Source organism: Cryptomeria japonica, chromosome 8, assembly GCF_030272615.1.
Source record: "Cryptomeria japonica chromosome 8, Sugi_1.0, whole genome shotgun sequence".
NCBI classification, from domain to species: Eukaryota; Viridiplantae; Streptophyta; class Pinopsida; order Cupressales; family Cupressaceae; genus Cryptomeria; species Cryptomeria japonica.
In genome coordinates this window covers 87,630,725-87,647,719 of record NC_081412.1, presented here as the reverse complement: position 1 = coordinate 87,647,719, position 16,995 = coordinate 87,630,725, and the positions used below count along the sequence as shown (strand labels likewise).

The following is a 16,995-nucleotide window of genomic DNA, read 5'->3' as shown; positions in this document are numbered from 1 at the left end:
TATCCCCTCCCTCTCCGCCCAATCAGGACGTTACCAAGGAGGCTAGGCTTTCTATGGAAGGGTCTGAATCCTCATGGCTAGAAGATGAAACAAAAAATTTGGATGATTTGGATATTCTGGATCCTAGATGCATCAGTCAATTTGCAAATGCACTCTTGGGTAGAACCAAAGGATCTAAGGGACGTAGAAGCTACAAAGCTATCAGAGAACAAAGAGCCCATGAAAAGGGAATTGTCAGTGTTATAGATTATCTTAAAGTATCTAAGGGAGGAAAGACCTCCCTTGGAGAAAGATGAGAATTTCCTCTTGGAATGTCAGGGGTTTAGCCGCCCCTGACAAAAGACACTTGGTCAAAAGGACCATGACCAAGCTTGCGTCTGATATTTTTTTGCTGCAAGAAACTAAGTTAAATCTAGAGAAATCTCTGGAATTTAAAAAAAATTTCTATTACTGGGATGGTATGTTTCAGGAGGCACGAGGATCAATAGGAGGGCTTGGGATCCTATGGAACCCGTCATACATTAAGGTATGTCTTATTGCTTCCCATGAGTTTTGGATGGCGTGTTCTGTTAAATGTAAAAAGTCAAACCCCTATTTCCCGATGTTCAACATCTATGGACCAATCAAAACAGAAGACAAGTGTAAGGTTTGGTGTGAGGTGACTGAGCTGGCTCCTAGATTGGATTTGGGGAAAGTTGTCATGGCAGGGGATTTCAATGCAATTCTTAGTGTAGAGGATAAAAGAGGTGGTTTAAGGAAGCCTTCTAAGGTGGCGGAAGATTTTAGGGATTTTGTAACCAATTGTAAAATGGTTGATATCATCCCCAAGAATGGGTCTTTTACTCGGAATAACAGAAGGTGAGATTTTGTGAATATTGTTGAAAGATTGGACAGGTTCTTTGTAGGGGAGTGGTGGATGTTAAGTCATCATTCCATCTATTCTGATATCAAACCCCAAAGTGGGTCGGATCATTATCCCATATCACTAAACATAGGGCAAGACACTGAGAAGCATAAGAATTATTTCAAATTTCTTAGTATGTGGTGGCAGGACCCGACACTTCTCAATCATATTAAAAGCTAGTGGATTGAAAGTAATGTTTTCTCTAGTTCCCCTAGTTTCAAATTCACCAAAAGGTTACAATACGTCAAAAGGAGATTAAAGGACTGGAACCGAACCTCCTTCAAAAATGTCTTCGCATAAAAAGATAGGATTGAAGAAGAATTAGAAGTAGTTAACTCATTAGTAATGGCCCGTGGAATGACAAATATGGAATTTGAAGCTGAAAAATCCCTCAAGAATCAATATTCTGAGATTCTGCGGAGAGAAGAATTGTATTAGAGGGGCAAGGTGAGGGAGCATTGGGTAGCTGAGGGAGATATGAACACCAATTTTTTCCATGCTTCTGTAAAAGCAAGAAAATGCGCCAACAAAATCTGTTCGATCCAAGACATGAATAACTCCTAGGTCCATACTCCTAAGGAAATAGAACAAGTAGCTCTAGATTACTTAATGAGGCTATTGGGAGATGGTAGGGCGGATGAGTCCACCTCCTTCCTGGTTCTAGACGACATTATTCACCCGATCCTATCTAATGAGGATGGAAAGTTGTTGATGGCCCCTTTTATCTCAGATGAGGTTAAATCGGCCACCTTTGCGTTGCACCCGAACAAGGCGCCTAGTCCGAATGGGTTAAACATTGATTTCTTTCAAAGATGCTGGGAATTTTTGGGGGTTGATATATGGAGGGTGGTCGAAGACTTTAGGAAGGGTGGAAAATTTGTCAAAGAGATAAATCATACCCTTATTTTCCTTATTCCCAAAAAAGCGGAGTGCACTGCTATGAAGGATTTTTTATCGATATCTCTATGCAACACACTGTACAAGATCATCTCCAAATCTATGGCAGAGGGACTTAAAGCTTTGCTTCCCAAGCTGATTTCAGAACACCTGAACGGTTTTACCATGGGAAGGGAGATAATCGATAGTATTATCCTAGTTTTCGAAGTCATTCACACCATGCATAAAGAGAAGATTGGAGGAATGGCAGTTAAGTTGGGCGTGGAAAAAGCATATGACCAGGTGGTATGGAAGTTCCTTCTCTGTGTCCTTGAAAAATTTGGTTTTCCCCTCCAATGGATCTCTTGCATTAAGTTTTGTATCTCTTCGGTCAATTTCTCTCTGTTGGTTAATGAGAGTGTTTGTGGTTTTTTTCCTGCCACTAACGGCCCGAGACAAGGCGACCCCCTCTCCCCTTCAATTTTCATCATTATGGCAGAAGTTTTAGGAAGATTAATTCAGAAAAAACATTCACAAGGGAAATGGAAAGGCGTCTGTATTCATGATCAACTAATTGCCATCACACATTCTCAATTTGCAGACGACACAGTGGTTTTTGGGGAGGCTTATGTGGCAGAAGCTAGATGCATATTGGAAACCTTGGACTAGTATTCGGAACTCTCGGGCCAAGTAATGAACAGGGATAAGTCACAATTTTTTCTCTTTAACACCTGTAGACAAATGCAGACAAGAATCTCGGGTATCCTGGGGATCAAAATAGAGGAACTTCCTATGAAATACTTGGCCATTAAAATGGACAAGGGATGTCATCAAACTCATATTTGGGAGGATGTGAAATAATCTTGCGTGGCCAAATCATCACAATGGAAGAATAGATGGTTATCTCAGGCTGGGCGTTTCACAATGATCCGATCAGTTCTGCCCGCTATTCCAATCTATAGCATGTCATGCTTTAGAATGCCACATGCGATCAGGAAGAACTTAGATAAAATGTTGAGAAAATTTGTGTGGGAAGGGGCTAAAGATGCTAGCAGAATTCCCCTCATCAACTAGGAAATGATGTGTTATAACAAAGAATCGGGGGGTGGGGGGAGGGGGCTGGTTTAAGGAAAATGGATCTCCAAAACATTGCCCTTGGTGCAAAACTCTCTTGGAAGATGTATCGGGAACCCCAAAAACTCTAGTGCAAAATCTTTTAGAAGAAGTATCTTGATACGGATCATCTGGATAGAATCCTTACAGTGGAAAATGCAGATAGAGGCTCTGCTTCTTGGAATTTTCTATGGGATTGTAGATCCATGATAACTAACCACATCTCTTAGCATATTGAGCAAGGGAACAAAGCAAAATTCTGGGAGGATTCATGGGAGGGTGAACCAGTGTTAAACGAATTATTTGTGGATCAAGATTGGATTAATTTAATAAAAGACCAGTACAGTTCTTATGTTGGGGACTACTTTGACTTTGACTCCTCTAATAGTAATATCAGAAATTGGAAATAGGTGGATGTTGGATGTCAGGTACTTTGCGATCAGCTAAGATCCATACTTAGTAGAATAAATATTCTTGTGTCCAACGAAGATTATAGTATCTTCTGGTGTGGTTCGAAGTCAGGTGAGTATTGCGTGAAATTGGGATATAAGATCCAAAGGGCAATAGGCCCGTACACTGACTAGCCATCTAAGCTGTGCTGGCACAATAGAATTCTCCCCAAACCTGGTGCCTTTCTATGGATTGCTCTTCATAACAGAATCCTCACAGGGGATAGGCTCAAATTGATAGGCATCTCTGGCCCAAGCATATGTGTTATACGTAAGAATGCGGAAGAGTTTGTTGACCATCTACTATTTACTTGCCCAATGGTAGAGGCCTATTGGAACTGGTTTTTAGATAAAATAAACTACACTACCTTTAGGAATTTGAAACTGAAGGATTTCCTTGCCTCGTGGCCTTCGAATAGATCTTCAATGTGGAGTGACATTTGGACTACAGGCCTGTCAATGATAGCTTGGCATATATGGAAGGAAAGGAATAGGAGAATTTTTAAAGATAAATGCCTTCCAGTGGACAGACTCATTGAGTGTATCAAAGTGTCCATAGAAGAAATGATCAATGGGAAGCAGAGAAAGCATATCCAACACTATAATGAATGGGACAGAAGTATGGAGAAAAATTGGTTCCTGGTCACCCCTACTTAGTTGCCTAAGCTATCGGTCAAGAAAGGCAATAGAAAACATATCAGATGGAAGGCACTCCCTGTGGAATGGCTGAAGCTGAATTTTGATGGTGCATATCGAGGCAACCCCAGGGTTTCTGGCTTTGGGGTTGTTATTCGTAACAGTGAAGGTAAGTTATTATTGGGCAGTTATGGGGCCATGGGGGTGGCCACCAATAATGAAGCAGAAATTCGGGCCCTCTTGGAAGGCCTTAAACTATGCGTCACCAATAAAATGACCAAGATAGTCATTGAAGGGGACTCCTTAGTTACTATTCAAGGGATTATTAAAAGGGGTTTCCAAAGGAGGAACCTTAACAAATGGGTCCCATGCATATCTCGACTTCTTAATGATATCGACCATTATGAAATTGCTCATACATATAGAGAGGGCAATCAGGTGGCAGACTGTGTTGCTAATATGGGCACTGACATCCCCCATGGTACTGTCACTTTTGATATACACTCAGTCTCAGAATCAATTCAGGATCTAATCAAAGTTGATCACGCTCAGTAAGGTTTCTCTGATAGTTTCAGTTTTGGCAGTTTGATAGGACACTATTGGTATTCAAGGTCTGTTTTTGATCATTGCACCCTTAAGGGTAGCGGGTGATACAGTCAAGTGGTCCGAAAAACACAGTAGAACTGTAAACAACTCTGACACTTTCTGGTTTCTTGGTTTCATGATAGATTCTACAATCCTCATTGAGGAGAGTGCAGTCTGGAGGAAGCTTCTAGATTGGGATGTTTGTTGCTATTTATGTGGTCGCTCTCTATATGCTTCCATATTCGAACTATCTTCTTCTGAGTGGGGACTGTGGAAAATATGTCCTTCTTTGGAAGCATCTCATGTGTTAACTGTGAGGAGGACCTGAGGGGGTAGCTGTAGAATTTGTTCTTCATAGTGGATGTGGCCTATGACGCCATGGAGGGATTGATAAGTGTGGCCCTCAATCATCAAAGGCACTGGTGCGACTCACAAATCCTTGAAGCCAAACTAATCCCAGTGGTGGATGTATTAGAGTCAAGTGAAACGATGGTTGGGCTTCTCGGCGGGTTTGTTAAACCCTTGATGGTGGACGAAGTGGCTAACTGTATTCTAAGTTTACCTTCTGATCGGAGGCTTAGTATTCTAAAAGTTTATTTCCAGATGGAACACTACCTGCCGTCAGACAGCTTGGACGAGGGGTCATCTAAGGGGGATGGGGAGGAGTCGGACAACGATAGGCACAATCGTGCTATGGAAAAATATTTGGCGAAGATGGCTGAGTGGGAAAAAATGAGAATCTTCAGCGAGAACACATGGGAGGTGTTTTGTTGCGCAGTTATGAACGGAAATATGGAGCCCTTCAGGAGAGTTACCTGATCAGAGGAGTGGTGGCTGTCTGACCAATCAACCAACAATGTTATCCATGTTGGTGAATGCACTTCTATTATTCTACAAGCCCTGCGTGACAATTAGCAGTAGATAGGCTTACAAGGGCTGGTTTATGCCATATTTGATTCGGCATTTTATGTAACCTTTTTAAATATTAATATAGGGCGCTATCCCCACACTTGATAGCACTTATCCAATATATATATATATATATATATATATATATATATATATATATATATATATATATATATATATATATATATATATATATATATATATAAGTTGTAGCTCTTATATATGTGTGGTGTGTGTGTCCATATATATACATATGTATGTGTATATGTATACGTATACGTATATGTATATGTGTATGTATGTATGCATATACACAGACATATCCACATATACTAGATATGTTAGTATGTGAGGTGTGTACATATCTACATCTACGTATACATATACACACATATCTACATATACATTATATATGTATACGTAGATGTAGACGTGTACACATATACGTATACATATATATACACATGCATAGCTAGATACAGACACATGTGTAGACATACATACATACATACACATGTACATAAATAATCTATGTATATATGTGTGTATACATGTATAATATATACATATACATTCATACATATACATAAATATATGTACATATATATTATGTGTGTGTGTATATGTACACACACACACACACACACACACACACACACACACATATATATGTAAATGTATATATGTAAATGTAAATGTATACATGTACACACACACACGTATGTATGTATGTATGTATGTATGTGTGGGTATACATACATTATACACATATATATGCATATACAATACAAACACAATTTTTTTTTATAAAAATTACATTATAAGGGAGGGAGAGAAATTATATAAAAATGAGCAAACAAAAAAAATATTTTAGAGTTTAATTTGTAAAAATAAAGAAAATAGAAAATAATCCAAATAATAAATTGAAAAGAAAAAAAAAAGAACAAAAAGGGGGTTAGGCAGGTTGGGAAGGAGTCGTCTCACAAAACCGTGCCATGGTGGATAGTGGGGTAAGGGAAACCTTATATATATATATATATATATATATATATATATATATGTATGTATGTATGTATGTATGTATGTATGTATGTATGTATGTATGTATGTATGTATGTATGTATGTATGTATGTAAATGTAAATGTATACATGTACACACACACACGTATGTGTGTATGTATGTATGTATGTATGTGTGGGTATACATACATTATACACATATATATGCATATACAATACAAACACAATTTTTTTTTATAAAAATTACATTATAAGGGAGGGAGAGAAATTATATAAAAATGAGCAAACAAAAAAAATATTTTAGAGTTTAATTTGTAAAAATAAAGAAAATAGAAAATAATCCAAATAATAAATTGAAAAGGAAAAAAAAAGAACAAAAAGGGGGTTAGGTAGGTTGGGAAGGAATCGTCTTGCAAAACCGTGCCATGGTGGATAGTGGGGTAAGGGAAACCCATCCCCCACAACCATGACAACCCTTGTGTGGGGACATGATCACCCACAAGTGGTCGTTGCCTTCAATTATTTTATTTTTGTTTCCTATTTTCTTTAGAAAATAAATACAAATATACATACATGTGAATGTATTTTTATGCACGCACACACTTTCATGCCTATTTCTTTTCCTGGATTGATGTTGTGGCTGCTCTCAGGGGGAGCGGTGGCATGTGTAGTTTTGTTGTGGTCTTTGTCCTTGACGACAAATGGGGAGAGATAGAGAGATAGAGCAATTTAGAAGAGACAGAAATGTGATGTTTTTGATAGTGATAGAGAAGTTTTTGAGAGAGATTGGGCAGTATTTGCAGTGTTTTTGATAAAGCAATATTGTTTTGCAGATTGATTAAGTTTTGGTTGCATGTTGAATTTAGTTGTGTTGTCAATTGTTTCCATCAATGACAAAGGATGTGTTGTTGTGGTTATCATTGATGTCAAACTTGTTGTTCTAGATTGGTGTTTGTTTGGAAAGTCTATGGTGCAGAGATATCTTGTTGTGTTGGTGATGCAGTTGTTCTATTGGTTGTTTCAAAAGTGTTCGGGCTTGGAAAGTGTTGTTGATGTTGTTTGTTACTATTATCTTCTGTGGATGTAGTTTTGGTATATGGATATGATAGTTTTGTGGTCCGGAAATATCTTTGTGTTCTTTGGATGTTGTGGCATTGTTCATAGCTAGTTGTGATAATCTATGTCAGACCTATCCTTAGGTCTGGATATGATTTGTGGAAGGTTGTTTGATGTGTTATGGGTCTCACTATAACGTGTGGAGATCCAGACTAGAGTTATTTGCATTGGAGAATATATTTTGACTGTTAATTGTTTATATGGATGCATAGCGTGTTGATATGTTGTTAGTTATGTTTTGGTGATTGTGGATTGGTGAATTGATCTTTGAAAGATGTGTTTTGGTCCCCTCTTTCTCCTAGAGTGGATCAACGTGTATGTTTTTTGTCCAAAAAACACATTTTGTTTTAGGGTGACTTGGTTCAAGCTTTGATGATCTATCTTGTATATAAGGATTGCATATGATTGAATTGAGAAAGAAAGAGAGTGGGAAGTGTGTATGGTGAAAATGGATAACAATAACAACAATATTGAAAGGCTAAATGAATCCAACCACTAAACCCTAGCCTATCAATCAACAAAGATCCACCATAACATATGAAGATTACCTAAGACAATGCAAATAACTCAAAATCACAAAGATTATACCAATCACATGTCTAATAGGGTTTTGATCTCCATTCTTCCTATCTCCATTGATCTTGCTTGATATATTTGCTCTCAGATTTTTATATGCACAAGAGCTCAACAAAGAACGGAATGTGGTTGCAAGTAGGATCGTAATGTAGCCAAGTCCTCCTAAAATTGTTGATTAGGGTTTGACAATGAAGGAAGCATCTCCTTAAATAGAAGACACAATATGAAATTGAGGGTTAAGATTGAGAGGTGTAAAAAGAGAGGTCGGCTAGGATTAGAGGGTAGGTAAAAGAAATAGTAAAATAATGAAAGAGGTAGGTAGTGTAGGAATTAAGAGATGAATGACATGTGTCATGTATAGAAAAAGATAATGAATTAATTAAATAAATAAAGATTTATTTAATTAATAGAGGAAGTAGGATAATTAAATAAATAAAAATATTTATTTAATTTAGGAAAAAGATAATTTAAATAAATAAATGTATTTATTTAAATAAGAAATAAGGCTAGAAGAGGATAAATGAATTAATTAAATAAATAAAAATTTATTTAATTAATAGAAGAAATAGGCTTAGATAATTAAATAAATAAAATATTTGTTTAATTAAACATGACAATTTTAGGTGTCTACATTTTGCCCCTCTTTGAGACAATGCGGCTTGTCGCGTTGTTTCAAAGAAGATAAGATGAACTGATACAGAGTTGCCCCAGTATGGGAATAATATGCCCCCTCGAGAGATTGGATGAAAATGTCTGAAAAGATTGCAGACAATCTCTCGATAAGAAAGAAAGGCTAGAATGGACTGACCGAATAAAGTGACAAAGTCACAGGATGAAGAATACTGACTCGGGAAATGAAGGCGAGGGGCTAGGGTAGGCTATAAGATAGACCACGGGCAAAAGACATCCTCATTGTCATCCACACCCTCACGAGATCACAGTGCAGAGCAAGAAAAGAGCAGCAACAGTTAGCAGCGATGGCCTTCGTACACCGATTCAACCGCGTTCACCGATTTCAGAGGCCAGCAGAGGCAGGAGAGCCGGTAAGTACCACCAAATCTCCTCGTACTTTGACACATTTGATTTTTGTCATTAATGCATAGTAGGTAGCAATAAATGCGCTTAGGAATAGGGCATAAAAAAATGCAAAAACGTACAACCGCGTCTGTGTCGGTGCCAGGCACGTCTGTGTCCGCTAGGCGCGTCTGTGTCGGTTCCAGGCGCGTTTACGTCTGGGACCGCATTTGCGTTGAATGCGACCGCGTCTATGCATTTCAGACGCGTTTATGTCCTGTAGGGGCGTTTATGTCCCAAAGTCGCGTCTGTGCATGATGTAGGCACGTTTATGTCCAGAAGGCGCGTCTGTGTCGTAGAGGCCCGCTTGTGCAGTCAAGAGGCGCGTTTGTGAATTTAAAGCGCGTTTATGTGTAAAAATGCAAGGTTTTGGTCTTCGAGGTCAAATCAGCAGTTCTGTGATGAACATACGCTGTCGATTGGATAAGCTGCTGAGAGGATACACTCAAACAAGTCCTCTAGGAAGACTAGGATAGATCAAGGCACTTTGTGATGAACAGTGAGTACCAGGATAGAGTACTTTGTGATGAACAGGGAGTACCCAAAGTATGAGCAGCACTTTGTGATGAATAGGGAGTGCAAATGTGAGTAACACTTTGTGATGAACAGGGAATATCACACACGTAGTACTTTGTGATGAATAGGGAGCACTACTAGGATAGATAGCAACACTTTGTGATGAACAATGAGTGTCACTAGGATAGAGAACCATTTGCATTTAGATAGCAGGTAGCATTTTGTGATAAACAGTGAATGCCACAATGACTGACATGATTTGATTGTGTGACTGCAGGAGTATCTGCCTATGCTAGAGTCACACGAGAGATTCCCGTCTACACAAAGGTTACGACCAGAGTTGTCATTTGAGGACAGAGCTGCCATCGAGGAGATTGGGTTGAGACATGTATTGTATGTGCCTGAGTTTCGGGCGAACATGGGATTGCTGACTGCGCTGGTGGAGAAATGGCACTCCGAGACTTGTACATTCCACTTGCCGATGGGGGAGATGACAGTGACCCTCGAGGATGTCTACAGGATATTACACATACCGATCGATGGAGAGCTGATCCCATACGATCGAGATGGAGACAGAGAGGCGCTGAGACGGGTGTTCCAGGATCCTGGGCTAGAGATGAGAGCAGGGCATGTGGCATGGGATACCATGACTGCGACAGGATTAGCCTTGCCAGCTATGATCGGAGGAGCCATCAGTGGGTTCTTGTGTCCAGATAGGGCTACACAGGGGTTGGCAGTTGGCTGGGGAGGCGCACTGGAGACATTGGTGACTGAGCACACCAGATATGCATGGGGTCCATGTGTCCTGGCACATCTGTATTATGAGCTTCATCAGTTCGTCTATCATGGATCAGTGGGACTAGGTTGCGGAGTGACACTGCTACAGGTGTGGGCATATGAGCATATACCTATCACACGACCGATACACTTCAGAGGCAGGGGTCATGGGCAGAGTTTTGTGCATCTCTATGATATGATCACTTCACAGCCTCGGATTGGCAGGTTAGAGCACTGGAGGCGTGTGATAGATGATATTGATGTGGTCATCTGGAGGCCGTACCTGGGGTGCGAGGAGTGGGAGGATGACGCAGTGGAGCTGCCGTATACTTTCAGGAGCAGATATCTGATTGGGCGGACACCTTACATACTGGAGAGACAGCTTGTGGACAGGGTTGGCAGACAGTTTGGCAGGATCCAGAGGATGCCACGAGGCTCGCGTATGTATGCCCGCACAGTCAGGGATCAGGCGCAGTTCAGGCCATTATTGTCGTATGATCAGGTCGTCACACAGCTGGCAGAGATGATGCCCCTACCCTGGGATATGTGGCCGGAGATTGAGGATGCAGGTATGGATGCAGAGTACTCTGCATATTGGGCAGAGCATCCGTTTCCACGGTTGACAGATCCGGGAGAGCTGCTGGAGGGAGAGGTTGGAGGAGATGATGATGATGATGGTGGAGGTGATGGAGGCCGAGGCCGACGGAGGCGGAGGGGAGTAGTGGGGGAGAGGAGGGTGGCACCTCGGAGGGAGGGGGGACAGGAGAGACCGGCTCAGGTGGTGAGGGGTCGCGGTGGATTGCCCCTGCAGGTACCAGCAGCACAGGGTCCTAGAGCACAGGGACCGAGACAGGGACAGGTACAGGGACAGGTGCCAGTAGAGGCACAGGTGCAGGGTCAGAGATAGGTGCAGGTACCCAAGCAGGTATAGGGGTAGATACAGGGGCAGGCACCCGCAGAGGGAGAGCCATAGGCAGAGGCAGAGGGTGAGGATCCAGAGGAGGATGAGCTGCTAGAGCTGAGGGAGATCTGTCAGGGCCAGGCAGATGAGATCCAGGAGTTGGAGAGGGAGAGGGATCGACTCAGGATCAGGCTCAGAGATACTGAGCGGGAGAGAGATCAGGCTATCCAGCGCTACACTGAGGCTGAGACAGCACTGAGGGCAGGGAGGCAGGTGGCAGAGGACGCAGGAGCAGGCTACGCATATGTCTTGCGAGCCGGAGAGGAGATAGGTTACTGGAGGGACCTCTACTATGGTGCAATGCCAGCAGATCAGCGGGCGAGGAGATTCCATAGACCATTGCGGACAGCGACGGCTACGGGAGGGAGTCGGAGGAGGCAGGCATCGAGTGGTGGGGTCATGGGTCCTCCACCACCACCAGATAGGAAGGGTGATCCTGGAGCGGGTCCTTCTATAGCTCAGCGTCCGTCGAGGCCAGGCGGCTCTGAGGGAGGGAGTTCATCATAGCCATAGAGGGCTCCCTTGTATCAGTATATGTACCATTTTTGTATTGTAGACACCTGCGGGTGATTTTGTAGCCATATGATTCTTTTGACATCATTGTATCATGACACATTTGATTATATATGAGAGATGATCCATTTTTGCGGCAACTATATGCATTTGTACCTATGTGATGAGATGTTCTTATGTGATGCATGTTTAATGTGATGGATGCAAATATGTATGCAATGCAATATTTTTGTCTTTTATGTTTTATCGGTGATGCATGATACAAATGTGAATGTATGTAAATGCAGATGAATATGATAATGCAAATATAAACTGTGCTAACAGATGTTGTGTGCAGGATTTGATGCAATTATGATATCTATATGTATGTATGAAATGCTTATATGTGGTAATGCAGGTGTAAATGTTTTTGGTGTGTCATTATACTCAGTCATGTGATAGCGGGCTACGCGGACTCAAAAAGGACGATGGAAGTCAATCCAGAAAGGGGGATGAAAGACAGAAGATATGAACGTGAAAGAGCTTCTTGTGCGTTATCATCATTGAGCTTTATTATGGCAAAATAGGTTATGACAATCGAGGCATTTGTTCGACCCAGAAAGTCATTGTACCTGTTTGCATGGAGATAAGACAGTCACAAACAAGGAATGCCCCAGTTCATACTAGACTCGCAGTGTCCTCATATCCTTGGACAAGTCATAGCATTACTAAAAGACAATCCACAGACAGCAAAAAATAGGTGACGATACCCCATCCTCGCCTTTCTAGTCAAAGACATCCTGGAGATAGAATCTCTAGTCAGAGACATCCTGGAAAAGCTAAAAGACATGTCACCAAAAAGATAAAATCAAAAGAAAACCAAGACTCGACACCAACATCCACTGTAGTCCTCAAGTTTAGTGTCTCTTGTCACTTGTATAAGTCATGTTTGATTGTGGTCACAATGTTCACTTTCACAAAAGGGATAGATTAACACTGAACCATATGTTGTCTGAGTCTGTTAAAAGATTTGATTTTGTTGAAGCCCATTGTCGTTGCTGTGTCTCATCTGAAACTGACTGAATCCATGAAACTGATACTTTATTGCGGAGAAGACGAAACTTTATTGCGGATCTGGTGATGCAAATGTTGCTTTATTGCGGATTGTGCGTGAATAGACTGAAGGAAGCTGGAAAAAACTGTACTCCTCGAAACATGTGATGTTCTTAGTTCCACACCCATCACTAGACATAGGATTTGCCTTAGCCACAGATAGGATCTGACTTATTATGGATGGAAAGGGAGGTTTATTATGAATGGCTAACCAATCTTAGGTAGATCAATACCAAGCCATGACAGGAATAGGTAAATTTATTGTGAGTGAATAGGTTGTGAGTGTGTGCTAAGTGAAGAGAAAGAGAATCCTGAAGGAGGGAGGAGCAATGTCTCTACACATGGCACTGGTGACCCAGTTTTCACCATGGTACTTGCCCAGGGCGCCACTGAGGTGGTTTTCACCGTTGGACGAAATTATTTCTCTTTACTTTTTTCGATTTTTTCAAAAAAAAAAATTTGTGTCACAAGGCGCCTGTTTGCCAGGTTTTCACCAAGTAACAATTTTTTTTGTTTTATAATTTTTTTGGATTTTTGAATTAAGATACTCTTGAAAAGCTATGTGTAGAACCTGCGAAGGTGCATGCTATTGATAGGATCCTCCAAAGGTTCACCCTCTGTAGTTGAGAGCTGATATACCCCAGATCCATAGGCTGCTGTAACGATATAAGGACCAAGCCAGTTTGGTTCGAACTTGCCCTTTTTATCTCTGTCTTGTTGATTCTTGGGGTTTTCTCTGAGGACTAAGTCACCTACCTCAAATATGCGAAGCTTGACTTTGTGATTGTAGCTGCGACTCATTCGTTGTTGGTAAGCCTTGAGATGATTAAAAGCAATTTGTCTTCGTTCATCCAGCAGTTCTAGTTCTTGTAAGCGAGAGACCTTGTAATCTTCATCGTTGATTATGTTTCTCAAAGAGATCCGTAAAGAAGGTAACTCGACCTCAATAGGCAAGATGGCTTCAGCGCCGTAGACAAGTGAGTAAGGTGTAGCTCCTGTAGGTGTGCGGACACTTGTACGGTAGGCCTAAAGTGCAGGATTGAGTTGAATATGCCAGTTATGGCCAGCGTCGTCGACTATCTTTTTGAGGATTTTAAGAATTGTTTTATTAGACGCCTCAGCTTGGCCATTACCTTGGGGGTAATATGGTGTGGAGAAACAATGGGAAATATGGAAGCGGTCACAGAGTTCACGAACATCCTGATTTTTGAAAGGACGCCCGTTATCAGTGATAATGGAATTGGGAATACCATATCGGCAAATGATGTAGTTCAGGATGAAGGTAGCAATTTGTTTCCTAGTGACTTGTGTGAGAGGCACGGCTTCAATCCATTTTGTGAAATACTCTGTGGCTGTGATAATGAATTTATGACCATTGGAGGAAGGAGGGTGAATCTTGCCTATGAGATCGAGTCCCCACTGACAAAAGGGCCAAGGAGATGCAAGTGGTTGTAGTTCTTGTGCTGGTGCATGTATGAGATCTCCATGAATTTGACATTGCTTACACTTCTTGACAAACTGATATGAGTCTTTTTCCATAGTGGGCCAGTAGTATCCAGTCCTGATGAGTTTCTTGGCCAAGGTAGGACCACTAGTATGCGGACCACATATCCCCTCATGCACTTCACGTAACGCAATCTGAGCTTCGTCGTTTTCTAAACATCTAAGAAGAGTGCCATCTAGACCTCGTCGGTATAGGATATCAGCGAGAATGACATATAGAGAGGATTGGCGAATGAAAGTGCGGCGTTGGTTGTTTGATAGATCAGGAGGTAGGATATTGTCACGGAGATATGTGAATATGGAACCATATAACTGGGATTCGGGACCAACAACGCATATCATTTCAGTAGGAGTGATCTCGTATGAGGGAATCAACAGGTTGTCTACCAGGAACTCATAGCAGGTCTCATTTTGCGGTAGATCAATTAGCAAAGCAATTGTAGCCATAGCATCTGCAGCACGATTCTGTTCTCTTGGTATCTGCTCAAAATCTATCTTTGCGAAGTGTTGTTTCAAATCATCTACCAATTGTTTGTAAGGCATTAGTTTTTCATCTTTTGTTTGGTAATCATCAGTTGCTTGACGAATGACAAGTTGAGAATCCCCAAAAACACGAAGTTCTTGGATCTTTCATTGAACCGCAATTCTTAATCCAGTTGTTAATGCCTTATATTCCGCTATATTGTTGGTGCAAGGAAATGATAAGCAGTATGATTTTGGTATAGAATCGCCTTGAGGAGTTATAAAGAGTATACCAGCTCCTGCCCCATGCTGTGTGTATGAGCCGTCAAAGTATAATTGCCATGGCTTTGCAGGTGATATTGTTAGAATGGATTCATCTGGAAATTCTGAATTTAGAGGAGCATCATCTATCATGGGAGCATCTGCTAATTGATCTGCAATTGCTTGTCCTTTTATTGCTTTTTTGTCCACGTACTCGATGTCGAATTCACTCAGAATCATTACCCACTTGGCCAGTCGCCCAGTAAGTGCAGCTTTGTTGAGAAGATATTTTAGTGGATCAATTCTTGCAATCAACTTAGTTTTGTGAGTGAGCATATAATGTCGTAATTTCTATGAAGCAAAGACCACAGCGAGACATGCACGCTCGATTGGTGTGTAGTTTAGCTCATATCCCACCAATGTTCGACTGATATAGTATACTGCTTTTTCCTTGCCGTCAGCTATTTGTTGAGCTAGTAGTGCCCCCAGTGCTGTTGGAGTAGCTGATATGTAGAGTAGCAAAGGCTGATCTGGAATTGGTGGCATCAGAACTGGCGGATTCAAAAGATAGTCTTTGAGCGTCTGAAAAGCTTGTTGACAGTTCTCATCCCATTTGAACTTGATGTTTTTATGTAGCAGGTGCTGGAAAGGATTACACTTATCTGCAAGTTGTGCTATGAATCTTCGTATAGACTGGAGTTTCCCTTGTAAGGATCGAAGTTGACTGATGTTTCTAGGTGGCGGCATGTCCAAGATAGCCTTGACTTTTGCTGGATCAACTTCACTTCCTCTTTTAGACATGATGAATCCTAGGAGCTTCCCGGAGGTTACTCCAAAGACACATTTCTTGGGGTTTAATCTTACTTTGTATTTTTCCAACCGATCAAAGACGACTGAAAGTATGTCCAAATGTGTATCTCTGTCTATTGATTTTCCCAAGAGATCATCAACATAATCTTCCACGGTTATGTGCATGAGATCATGAAAGATAGTGGTCATTGCTCTTTGATATGTAGCACCTGCATTTTTCAGCCCAAAGGGCATGACATTCCAACAGAAAGTTCCCCATGGACATGTGAATGATGTTTTATGTTGATCTTCGGGTGCAATCCTGATTTGGTTATAACCAGAAAATCCGTCCATTAAAGATAACATTTCGTGACCTGCTGTGAGATCCACGATCAAGTCAATGTTTGGTAATGGGAAGTCATCCTTTGGGCAAGCTTTGTTGATGTCTCTGAAATCTGTACATATTCTGATGCTGCAATCTGGTTTACTGACAGGTACTAAATTGGAGATCCATTCGGGATAATCAATTGGGCGTATGAATCCGACATCCAATAATTTCTCCAGCTCTGCTTTGACTAGTAATGCTACCTGCGGATGCATTTTCCTTAATTTCTGTTTCACTGACTTTGCCCCCGGTTTGACTGTCAAATGATGCATTACCAAATCTGGATCTAGTCCAGGCATATCAGCGTATGACCATGCAAAGTTGATTTGTCGTTCCTTGAAGAAGCTTATGAATTTTGCCCTTTCGGACTCTGTCAAGGATTGAGCCAAGAATATGTTGTGTGGAACTTCTTTTGTACCAATGTTTGTCTTGATAGTCTCCTCTACCAACATGGATGATTTTTCCTCATATGATGTT

General features: G+C 41.2%; 1 protein-coding gene across 1 annotated transcript; it reads left to right on the top strand.

Moving 5' to 3' along the window:
• Positions 1 to 4,176: 4,176 nt before the first annotated feature.
• On the top strand, positions 4,177 to 4,533 carry LOC131038432 (uncharacterized). The gene has a single exon (XM_057970871.2). The coding sequence runs from the start codon at positions 4,177 to 4,179 to the stop codon at positions 4,531 to 4,533; it is 357 nt and encodes a 118-aa protein (XP_057826854.2).
• The last annotated feature ends 12,462 nt before the right edge of the window (positions 4,534 to 16,995 follow it).